Source organism: Plasmodium cynomolgi, chromosome 13 (genome assembly GCF_000321355.1).
Source record: "Plasmodium cynomolgi strain B DNA, chromosome 13, whole genome shotgun sequence".
NCBI lineage: Eukaryota > Apicomplexa > Aconoidasida > Haemosporida > Plasmodiidae > Plasmodium > Plasmodium cynomolgi.
This window is the reverse complement of record NC_020406.1, coordinates 716,321-728,615: the sequence shown is the minus strand read 5'-3', so window position 1 is coordinate 728,615 and position 12,295 is coordinate 716,321. Positions and strand designations below refer to the sequence as shown.

General features: G+C 45.0%; 2 protein-coding genes across 2 annotated transcripts; one reads left to right on the top strand and one right to left on the bottom strand.

Annotated features, from left to right (window-relative positions):
- Nucleotides 1–4,847: 4,847 nt before the first annotated feature.
- On the top strand, nucleotides 4,848–5,516 carry PCYB_132530 (microsomal signal peptidase 12 kDa subunit; the record flags this gene model as incomplete). Its single annotated transcript, XM_004224277.1, has 3 exons — nucleotides 4,848–4,916; nucleotides 5,104–5,250; nucleotides 5,427–5,516. The coding sequence occupies 3 exons, from the start codon at nucleotides 4,848–4,850 to the stop codon at nucleotides 5,514–5,516; spliced, it is 306 nt and encodes a 101-aa protein (XP_004224325.1).
- Nucleotides 5,517–6,522: 1,006 nt separating this feature from the next.
- PCYB_132520 (hypothetical protein) lies at nucleotides 6,523–11,583 on the bottom strand (the record flags this gene model as incomplete). The annotated part of the gene is made up of 3 exons (XM_004224276.1): nucleotides 6,523–8,989; nucleotides 9,080–9,934; nucleotides 9,995–11,583. The coding sequence occupies 2 exons, from the start codon at nucleotides 11,581–11,583 to the stop codon at nucleotides 9,247–9,249; spliced, it is 2,277 nt and encodes a 758-aa protein (XP_004224324.1). The 3' UTR covers nucleotides 6,523–8,989; nucleotides 9,080–9,246.
- Nucleotides 11,584–12,295: the final 712 nt, after the last annotated feature.

Here is a 12,295-nt window from a genome sequence, read left to right as displayed (position 1 = left end):
TGTTGGGGGGAGGCAGGTTGGGGGGAAGTGGGTTTGGGAGAAGCAAGTTGGGGAGAAGTGGTTTAGGTTCAGGCGGAAAAAAGGAACGTGCCACCACTAGGGGGGTGCAAAAAGATGCAGCAAACTGCAAAACTACTCAGCAAACTGCAACACTATTCAGCAAACTGCAAATTTATTCAGCAAACTGCAAACAGACGCCAACGGGGCCACTAGCGAGCCGCCAAACGGACTTGCACCTTCCGGGGCTCGCCTACGCCGCGCGCAACGGTCTACCCGAACTCGGCGCAGCTGCATGCAGGGTGTGCATGGCGGCACGCGCGGCTGGCAGCGCAACTGGGCAGAAAAAGGTTAGAAGTATTAGATAGGGCGGTAAGGTGCGCGCCAATTTGAGCGGCGATGTGTGCGCCAATTTGAGCGGCAATGTGTGCGCTAATTCGTGAGGGAACTCACTAAACGAGTAGATAATAGCAGGAGAATAGCTACAAAATAGCTATAAAACAGCTACAAAATAGCTACAAAATGGCTATATAATAACTAGATGATAAATAGATAAAGGACTAGCCAAAAGATTCATGCATAAAACGTCGAAAAAGCTGTGAAAAATTAGGAAGACTCTGCCAAAGGGTAGGGAGGGACTGAGAAAAGCCATCACAGGGAGGCTCTCCGAAGTCCGCTCCACGGAGGAAGCCGCGCGGGGGCACACCTAAACAAGTGAGGGGCTACCTACACATGTGGAGGCATCCGTCCTCCTCCGCGAGGAACACACACACTTCTAAACGAGTGCGACGTGCCTTCGCGAACTCCGCTTGGACATCCCCTGTGCATCTACCTGAACACACGCGCTGCAAAGTCGCACCGCTGGGGCGCGGAGTAATTTCCCTGCGCCCAGAGGGGGCAGCCAGGGGCTAAAGCATCAAAAAAAAAAATAATAATAAAAATTAAAATGAAAGTAAAAATAATTGGAGAATAAATAATACGTCATCAGAAACAGGGGAAGGGAAAAAAATGGAGTGAAAGAATTAGGCAAACGGGGGGCAAAGGAGGAACAAAAAATGGACCAAAATTGCGCAAAAAGTTGGCAATTTTTCGAAAAAATATAGTGTAAAAAATGAAACGACGAAATGTGAGCAAAACGCAAATGGGTCCACGCAGGATAGTTCGAGTAAGAAAGCGTGAAAGCAAAACAGCGTGTACATCTAAAATGGAAACGCCGCTCCTCCCCCTTTTTTTCTACGTGTTCAGGGTTCTTTTCGCTTAATTCGTGTCATTGTGGGCTGATTGACAGTGGAAGAATGGGGCGAATCATTAAATTGGGTCGAGGGAAAAAAAGGGGGGACCCCGCTGGGAAAAAAAAAGAAAAAAAAAAAAAACGGGAAGAAGGAGATGCGAATCGGGAAGAAGAAGATGCGAATCGGGAACGAATCAGGAACGCATCAGAAGCGAAGCAGCAAGCGGAAACAAACACATGACACCTGCTTCGGCATCTATCTCTGCGAAATGAGCGAATTCCCAATAAAGTGGCCACACCGCACAAGTCACAGGTGCGTCCGTGCGTACACGTACCAGTGCTCGCGCGTACTTCCCAATGGCGGTGGGACGTACGTTCCCGCACATCTCCAGCGGCAAACGCAGAAATTTCGTACACAATGAAAAGTGCACAGAGTGCGGAAAAAAGGGGGAAGCGATCTTTACTGTTTATTATATTTTTTTCTTCTATTTTTTTTTCCTCTTTTTTTTTTTCCTCTATTTTTTTTTCTTCTATTTTTTTTTCTTCTATTTTTTTCTAATATCTTTTCTAATCATTTTTCTTTTTTTTTTTTTTCTTTTTTTCCCTTTTTTTTCTAACTTTTTGCTGTTACACTATGCATATTAACGCAAGTCAACTGCCCCCACGATGTGCAACGATATGCATGTGTACAGCTAACTGATCGAAGGGGAAACACTCGTTAATGTACATTCACATACCATTCTGGGGCATGTTCTAATGTGTGTCCATATACACTGGGAAGGTTCACTTGCTAATTTTTGAATGGGAAAAAAAAAATTATTTTTTTTTTTCCTAATCAGTGCTTGTGGGGGGAATGAGGAAGCACTCACTGTTCAATGGTTTATCATGTGTACCCGCTACGCTGATGAAATGAAAAAAATGAAAACGCCTCACCGCACGGGTAGTGTTGTAGGGGGGGGAGGGGATGTATTGTATACTCGAACGTATGCACATAAAATTACATTACGCATGTGTGTATTGTGCATGTACGCGTGTATACCCCCTTGGGGGGGCTGCCAATTGGGGACAAAGGCCTGCACATCAAACAGAGAAAAGGCTTGCCTAGCGGTGCAAACGGACGTAAAGGCAATCGCCCCCTCTGACTGGGTTGGGTACAGCAAGGCAATTTTATTTAACGATCACAGTTTGCGAATCTCACGGCCCAGGCGAACCCAATGAGCGAATCTCTCCCACACAGGGACGGCCTCACATGCTAATTCTATGTCGCTCCGAATGAAATGGTAAAGGTCATAAAATGGTAAGGGTCATAAGAAGGTAAAGGTCATAAAATGGTAAGGGTCACAAAATGGTAAATTGGCAAAGACTCCGAGATGAAGCTTAAGCGATTCTCCCCGAAATTCATACTCTCGAGGGCGAAAAAAAAAAAAGGCCTATAGCTGAGCTACGCGCTGAACACGTGGGCGCAAAACCTCTGCTGTGAAAACAATGGCAGATAAATTAGTGAAGCGGAAAAAAGAGCATTACAAAAATTTGCAAACTTCCTTAATGGGACGTTCACGCAAGTACTCCATTTTGGAAAGCTCGCAAATGTGTTAACAAACGGTGTGCAAGTGAGAGTATCAACGCGGGGGTAGCATCGAGAAAAAAAAAAAAAAAAAAAAAAAAAAAAATCTTCACATTTGCAGAGTAAGCATTTCCCCATTTTCGCAAAACCTCACGTGATGCATATACCCTCTGGCGAAATAGGGCACCCCCGCAAGGGAACGCAAAGACAAAGTTATTCGGCCTTACACTACAAAATGAAGCAACGCACATGTCTTTTTTTTTTCTTTTCACGCGGCACGAATGTATACTAGAGGTATACACATACACATCGACATATATGTGTATGCGAACCCGTGTGTGGGGGGTATACTACTCCCCTCTCCCCCAACGCTCCTAACCCGTTAGTCCCTCCCCTCAATTTGTCTTACCCAGTTTCCTCCTTGGATGGTACCTCCGTTCTGTTCATTTTTTTTTTATCCATTGTGGAATTTTGATTTCGTACTTGTAACTCTTCTCTCGTTTTAACTGGGCTAATACGCCTGGGTCTCACTTTGGAGGGGCATTTACTTCTCTCCCTCGGTTACTGGCTGGTTCGCACTCCTCACTGCTTACCATTTCGCTACGACGGGGAGTAACTCGCAAACGGTACAAGATTTGGCTCCTTCATCCTTCGCTCAACATGCTCACCCGTTTAGGGAATTTCAAATGTAGTTGCTCTTTTTTGCCGTTTTTTGATCTTTTTGCTTTTTTTTGCTTTTTTTTTTTCTCCTGGTCACTATTTTCCCCAACCGCAGAAGGGGTGTAAGAGAGCAAATCAACGGGAGGGGGGGTCCCACGCCGGTGGCAAAATTGTATAGCGACATTTCCCCTCGTGCGGGTGAAACTCTCTACATGATTTGCGTGACGTGTAGGAGACACCTTCGCACATCGTCCCGTTATGCCCCCCTTCGTTATGCCCCCTTTCGTTATGCCCCCTCCCATTTTGCATCTCTGCAAAAGAGGACTCTTCCTCCTCCCATGAAGGGCAATCTTCTTCAGAGCAGTGGAGAATATTCCCCCCGAACCCCAGGCAACAAATATTGTGACATCCCATTTTTAAGTTTCCACTCACGGTTTATTTTTTCCCCATGTTGGTTTACCCCTTGGGAACTCTCCCCCCCTCCCCATCTCCCCATTTCCCTATCTCCCTATCTCCCCAATTTGTAACGCCTCCTCAGGTGCACCTAAATTCACAATCTTTTTGCACCCCCTGTGCGCAAAATGCAGGTTTCCCATTTTTACGGCGAAATGACCACATCCATCCCATCGTATCTCTTGCCACATTAACCTGGGTCGACAAATAATCTCCTCTCTTTACTGGCACATCAAAAATTACGGGTCACAATATAATCTTCTCTTTCACCTTCGCGCAGTGTAACTGCAATGTTTTACTCCTCCATTTCCGCAATTTTTTTTCTCCCTTCCCCATGCGAACAAGCCAACCGGCAAGCTAACAAAAAAAAAAAAAAAGGTAATTATTCACAGTAGGAGGGTCATAAAAATTACTGGAAGCCAATTTGTACTGCCTGATTTTGATCTTTAGTCTCCCCTTTTATGTCACTTCCATCTATGGAATGAAACATGCTCTTTCATAGTTACTCGCATGCGCACGTACAACTACGAGGAAAGGTGGACCGACGCACAGCAGGTACGACGCACAGCAGGTACGAAGCACAGCCGGAACGAAGCACAGCCGGAAAGAAGCACAGCCGGAACGAAGCACAGCCGGAACGACGCACAGCAGGTACGAAGCACAGCAGGTACGAAGCACAGCAGGTACGAAGCACAGCAGGTACGACACACAGCAGGAACAGCGCTCAGAAGGAACAACGCTCAGGAGGAAGATCCCCCCCCTTCAGCATTATTAAAAGAGTTCATCCTAGTGAGATAGTATAACCCCCCATTCGCACCGCTCTAACGGGGATTATATTATACAGTCCTGCTTGCTCCCTCGCGACGCTGCGAGTGCATAACGAAGAAGAAAGGAAACCTCCTCAAAAGTTCTACCCCCCACCCCCATTCGAACCATAACCCCATGGGTCTAATTAGCGCTATTAAAAACAGCATAGAGCGCACCTACGTGTGTGTCCGGAGGAATCACATGGTGAGTCATCCACTCGTGTGGGTAGCGAGTAGCGCTGTATAGCAGCGTGGGGAACGCCAACGCGCTGGCGAATGAGCACCCCTCACCAATCTACGCCTCACCTCAAACGAGCGCCGCTTTACCAACCCACGCCTCACCCCAAACGAGCGCCGCCTCACCAACCCACGTCTCACCCAACCAACCGCAGGATTTCCACGGTCAGAAGCTCGCATTTTTAATCAAAAATATCGTATTCACCATCAGCACAATTGTCTCCATTGCAGTCGGTTATTACAAGCAGGACTTAGCCTTGAGTGCCTACATCATTTTGGCCGGTACCGCCTTGTCTGCATTGGTAAGGAAATGGGAGAGCGTCCACGGCTACGGTTGTCACACAAGACGCACGCACGACGCATGTGTGTGTACAGCCCCGGGGGGGGGTTACTCAAATTAGCCCCCCGCAAAGGGGAGTGGATATGAATGTCCCGTTGAACAACCCCTGAACTCCCTACTTTACTACCCCCCTTGCAGCTAATCATGCCCACGTGGCCCATGTACAACAAGCACAACATTCAGTGGCAAAGTGCAGATGAGTCCATGGAGGATAAGAAGAAAAGATAAAAAAGGGAAAAAAAAAAAAAATTCGCAATGAAAATATAGAGTATATAGAGAGGGGCTAATGATAATTGTACCCCCTTGCATGAGCACACCTCGTTATACAACTCGGCATTTTTTTTTTTTTCACCCCATGTGATGATGTCACTGTTATGTTAGCTTCTAACCCCGCGGGGCTACATCACCTTGGTGATTTTCCTCATGTCTTCCACATAACGAACAAACTTACACAGAATTTGATTTACTCCTTCGTTAAAATTGCTGGATATACTTGCGTGAAGGATGATGCTCAGCTCGTGTAGTTTGGCCTCCACCTGTTGGTCTATTTCTGTGAACTTTTTTTCCCTTAATTTAATTAGCCCGTCGTACACGTTTTGCACGCCCTCTAGGTTGAACGGGATATCCACGTTGATTTGGAACCTGCGAAAAGGGGTGGGTTAGCAACGGTGAACTGGGGGGGGGCGCCGATTTGGGAGTGCGCTCGGGAAGTGGGGACCGGACGCAAAGGCACGAACTGGCGCGGTTCCCACTGTGTGTTCCCGCTGTGCGTGCCCGCAGTGTGCCCCCATCCGCGAGCGGCCTCACCTGTCCTGCACACAGGACAACAACTGCTTGTACGCAAACACATCCACGACAACGTCCCGCAAGTCGTCGCTCTCGATTTGAAAAGAGGCCATATAGTTCCCCAAGTAATCCCCCTCTCCTTTGCAAAAACATATGTAAAAAATTGTTATTAGCAGTTCCGGCTGGACAAGGAACTTTTCTGGGTCCATCTCATACTGTTGGTTAATGTACAAACTTATGACGTAAAACCACAGGCTATTTCGTACGTATGGATTTAAAAATTTGCTCAGCGTGTCGATAAGATCGAGGTGTTGTAGAAAAGAAAATATGTTCATATATTCATCCAGCATGGTCTTTTTTTTGTTTCCAAATATTCGATCCACTTTGTTCAGCTCTTTTGTGTAATTATTTCTATTTCCACTGTTTTTTTTTTTTTGTATTTCTTGAGGGTGCCCATAATTTTCGCGCTCATAATTTTGTTTCCAGCTGATTGGCAGGGTCCCTTCTGTGTGACATAGCTTGTCTTGGCACCTTCGCTGAAACTGTTCACTTCGTACGTCATACGTTTTTTTTTCCCCTCCAAGGGATCCCATCCCGCTTGGTTATAGTGGTCCCCTTCTACACATCCACTGTGCGCATTTTTTCCCATGTCTTTGTTCAACCTCCTCTCGCACTTCTGAAGCATTTCTCTCTTTAAGTTCTCCAGCTTTTGCCAGTAAAGAGAAAGCTTCCTTCTCCGACTGTACAAATCTTCGCTGTACCAATTTTGAAATAAGTCCTCCAGGTTCACCATTTTTGTTTCCTCTCCATTTGCTTGTGAAATTTGTTCCTCTCTCTCATTACGATAGTTTTTCTGGCTGCCCAACTTTTCGTTCACCCTGATTTTGTTGACTACAAATTGGTGGAAAATTTTTTTTTCACCTCGGTGGGAGGACAGTTATTTTCCATCTCCCCCCCGTTGCCCATGCAATCTCCCCGATAAATGTCAAACGGGAAGTGGCGCTCCTTGAAGAACAGCTCGTAATTAACCACATCCCTTTGGCCAAACAAATAATCAACGTAATTAATGCCTTTGTTTCTTTCCCTAATAGAGTCGCACATTTTTTTATCCTTTAAGACCCTATCAAAGAAGAATATGTTGCATATGAACAGCTCACCCCTGCTGTTTGCACAAACGTACAGGTCACTTTTCTGTTTTTTTTTTTTCTCCCCCACGGATGACTTCATTTTATACATGTCCAGAATAATGCAGCGCTCCGAGTCGACAGTGGTCAGGACCACATCACTCTGATCCCCTTCACAAATGCTTTCACTCAGCATGCTATACTTTTGCCTGTACATCCTCCTCAATTTATTTCTCACTTCCTTCATAATGCTGTTATATTTTTCAAACGTATCGTAATACACATATGCGTTATTTTCTGGGAAATATTTTTTTATTTTTTGGACCCTCTGATGATAATCATTAATTTTGTCTTCCCTATCGGAGGTGATAAATTCCTTTTCATATTCTTTCCTCTTAACAGCGTAAAATTCGAACACGTTATTTATGAGGTGTCTTTTTATTGTTCCAATATTTTTGTTCGTCAAAAAATGAAAGTACAAAAAGTCGAAGTAGTTAATCGAGTAGGCCGTCTCATTCGACATGCCCAAGAAACGGTGCAGCAGAATTGTTTCATTCGTCTCTTTATATTTGTAAATTTTGTGAACGTTTTGTGCTGTTTTCATGGTCATATAAATGATATTATGCGTGGAGAGATCTTCCAGTTGATCGTTGCTCCACCTCCGCTGCGTACAGAAAAAGTTATAGGTTTTTTTTCCCCCAGGAGGACTGCTCACCCGGTCATCAAACAGGGGTGATACATTTATTCGCAATTCCCCTGCACCGTTCAGGTGAAAAGAGATTCCCCTGCTGATGCTCCCGTTGTACAGATTAAAATAAAAATCGCGCAGCACTGCTTTGTGCAAATGGGATATATTTAAGTAACTCCCGCTCTGCAAATTTAACAAAATGGAAATGTCTTCATACCTCCTTGGAATTAAAAAACAATTTTTGCAATTTGCAAATAAATTTAACAGGTCATTATTTGACAGGGTGTACTTCCTGAATATCTTCGCCCAATTTAAGTACAAAAAGTATTTTACAAAGTGGAGTCTGTATGCATCATCCACTGGGGGGGCTTCTTCTCCCCAGTAGGAGCTGTTCCCCAGAAGGCGGTTCCCCAGAAGGCTGCTCCCACCGGAGGGGTGGAAAACCTCCCCGTGCAGGCGATTTATCAGGGTAAGAAGCCGATTGTACTGAGGGAGTTTATCCTTTACGTACACTTGCACATCCTCCACAAACACGGTGTTCACCCCAATAACGTCCGAAGAAATGTTCACACGAGACAAAATAATTTTAATAATGCCATTCTTTAGTAACTCTCCAATAAACTGTTTTTCCACTTTGCTTAACTTTTCCCTTACCAGGAAGAGCCCCTTTAGGAGATACTTTTTACGGGAAAAACTTGGGCGTATTGCTTCTTCATATTTTTTTAACACAATTCTCCATTTTCGCCTGAACCGTTCAGGCAAAACCGGAAGCGCTGCGTACACATCTTTGGAAAACTTTTCGAACGCGTCCTTATCGAATGTGTAGTAAATGCACGGGTGGAGTGGAGCCGCGGCGCGCGTAGTAGATTGAGACAACCCTTCCTGTGCGTCTCCACTTTTGTAACAAAAATGTTTTGCTCCATTTGGGAGATACGTGTCCGTATCGAAGCGAAGCCGCGTCGTTCCTCTACTTTGCAAAAAAAAAGGGACATTCATTTCTTTATCGCACTCTTCATGTTCCTCCCATCTCTCACAATGTCCGTTCTCCCTGCCCACTTTTCGCGAACTATCCATTTGTCTCACATTGTTACGCGGTTCACCTCCTGGAGAGGATCCATCAGCAGGAGTTCTTCCTGGAGAGGATCCATCAGTACGAGTTTTTCCTGGAGAGGATCCATCAGCACGAGTTCTTCCTGGAGAGGATCCATCAGCACGAGTTCTTCCTGCCAAGGATGCCTCCCCACAGTGCTGAGGGAGGAGCCCTTCCCTTCCCCCGCGATGCCAACCGGACAACCCTTCTGTCAATATCTGCATCTTATCCCTCTCCTGTAGAAACTCCCTTTCTGTCACATAACTATAATCAATAACATTTTTTCTGAAGAATATTCTTCCTTTTTTTTTTCTGTTCATGAAGAAATTTATGTAGTGCAAAATTTCCAAGTCTGTCAAATTTTTTTTTTTTTTTTAAAAACCGTCTAGCGATATTAAATTTTCTTTTTATTTTTTTGTCTTTCCTTTTTAACTTATTTATGTTGTACAAGTTGTGCCTCTTCAAATACTCGACAATAATTTCTTTTCTGTGTTTGTTAAAAATGGACATATATTGTTCCACCTGTGGGTTTTGGAAATTTCTTTTTTTATTTGTCGCCAGATCGAAGAGGGGATACAAGCTTGAGGTTATCATCTCCTTGTCCCTTTTCGCGATTTGTTTTGGGCTTCCTCTTTCCGAACTGCTGGAGTTCCACTGCGCGGTTGCCTGGTCATCCAACAGAGGCAGAATAAACCTTTTGTGTAAAATAAAAACGTTTTTCCTTTTTTGCAGATTGACAGAATAGCACTCCTTGTGGACATGTTCCAGCCAAATATTAAACCACAGCGTGGGGAAAGCGGTCCTCGAAAGGAAGTAAAATGTGACGTGCTCCCTCCGCAGGTCAATCGCAGGGAAAAGGTGCTCGTAAAGATTTTTCTCTATCACGCTTTGGCCATAATTGTACGCCACGTTAAAATCGTCCAGAAATATTTTAAACGTTTGCTGCGCTTCGCCACATTTCTTTTCACCGCATTTCTCTTTGCCGCCTTTCTCTTCGCCGCCTTTCTCTTCTCCGCACTTCGCTGCCTCACAGCGGGGAGCCCTTCCAAGCAGCTGCGAAAAAAGGGAAAACAGGTTGGGACATCCAGAGCCACAACTGGCCTTTCCGTTCAGGTACCTCTCCAAATCGGCAGGTGTTTTGTTAGCAACGTGTAGGGTTAAGTTGAAGAATTCATCATACGATAATAAAATTATAAACGCTGCCTTGTCATTATGTATGCAATGCTTGTAATTAAAAAAGCTGACCGACTCTTCCGCATACATGTCCTTCAAATGGCTGTAGAGATTTTCTGCCTCCTCTTCGTCCTCTCTGTAGAGATATAGAATCACATCCCTTCGGCGTCCTCCCCTCCACGTCGCAATCCGTGTGTAAAAACATACCAAATGAAAGAACAACCTTTTCTGGATAACATTTTCGCACTTAACAAAGATGTTGCTGTCTTTGGAGATTTCCCTCTCAGCATGATCATCTACACATACCGATTTTACAATTTTATCAACCCACGATTTGATAAGCATCAAATTGAGTGGAAACACCCACGTTTTAAATATCCTTCCTGTGAGTATATCAGGAGGGGAGGAAGACGCAGAAGTGTGTTTACCACTCCCATGATGTTTATCCGTTGTAGAAAAAAAATCGCCTGACTCGTTCAGGGAGTTATTATACTTAGAAAGGGTATCTCTCTTCACGTTGTGCACATCAATAATTTGTTCTTCTGCACTTTTTGCATTTCTGTCATCTGTAGACACTGAGTGGATATCTAGTACCCCCCCTCCCTCGTCTTCTTTTCCGTAATGGTGCACATTTAATTTGCTAAGCAGAGCGTTTATTCCCTTTAACAGCCTGAACAGGTCCTCATTTTGTGTGTAATTATGTATGTAGCTTCTCTGTAGAATATTTCCTAGAATCGTTTTAGTGCACTCCTCGGAGGGGTGACTATCTCGGGGCATTTCCAAACCGCTACGTGATTCTCCCACTGTGGGAATATCCTCTGGAAGGTTTTCATCATTTGTGATTTGTTCGAGACTGTCCTGAAGTCTCTCCTTTTCTCCCCCCCCGGATGAGAGTAGCTTCCCCTTCCTATGAACCCCTAATCGTGTGCCGATCTTCCAGCTGATTCTTCCGCTTGAGGCACTGTCACTCTTGGCACATCTTTTTCGCCTAGAAAAATTGAAGCCTGTCTTGCACGAAATGAACATCGTTTGAGCCTTTTCCATGTTGTATTTTTTTTCCCACTGCATCGTATTGTTCTCCCCCCCTTTGTGAAAACCTTTGCACATGGAGACACCATCCCGCGGGAAAGGTCTAACACAATGTAGGGCATTTAACCTGGGTTGCTTCCATACACGGTCATTCGGTCTTTCACTTCGTGAACAGACGTTACGCCTTCTTAAGGGGCATACTGACATACTTTGTTCTTCTCCCCATGGGTGAGCATCTCTACTACCCCTTCTACGTAGCCGAAAAAAAACTCTCGAGCCCTTCCTCACTTTGACAACTGGGGGGGATAAATACTTCCCTTGGTTTTTCTCAAAATTGCGAAAATGGCATCTCCATTGGGGAGGAAACAAAGACAAGAGAATTAAAAAAAAAGGGGAGAATATCATTTCATGTTACGAAAAAAGTTGTATGCTTTCCGTTAATGCATTCCGTGGGGGCTGCTTAGTTGCCGTCTCCCCCAGGTGCGTTGCGATTCGTTGGCGGTTTGTTGGTCATTCGTTTGTTGGCGACCCGTTGGCGACTCGTTTGTGCCTCCTCTTCCGGAGGGTCTCCTACATATCAAAGTGCCCCCCCCGTTGACATCCGTGGTGAACTCATTTTAGCGCACAATCAGGGGTAGATAAGGAGAAAAACGTCGCCCCGTTTTTTGCAAAAATGGGTGAAACTGAGGGGATCTGCCCTTCACGCGTTTGCGGGCTTCTTACGGTGTGAAGTTCCCTCCCACCCCCTATGTGGTGTTAACCCTTTTTATGCAAGCTGCAACGCTCGGTGTTGTTTCGTTTCAATTGGGTGTTGCTTAGGTTGGGAGTCACGATTTTGCTCCGGCGCGCTGGCGTACTCGCTCTTACGGAAAAGTAGCAACGATAAATTCCCGCGCTGCCATTTTGCGCAACTTCTTTGCTCTTTTTCATTTCTCCCCACTTTGTTGTGGCGCCAAAGAAGGGATAAACAAATTGTAGGCCTCGCTGGTGATATTTTCCGCACTGCACTTCGGTAAAAGTGGAGAGGAATTTTGATTGACTGTTCAGATCTACATTTTTATAAAAAAAACATCACAGAGGGATCATCCCGCCTGGTGCTTAAATATGCACAACAGGA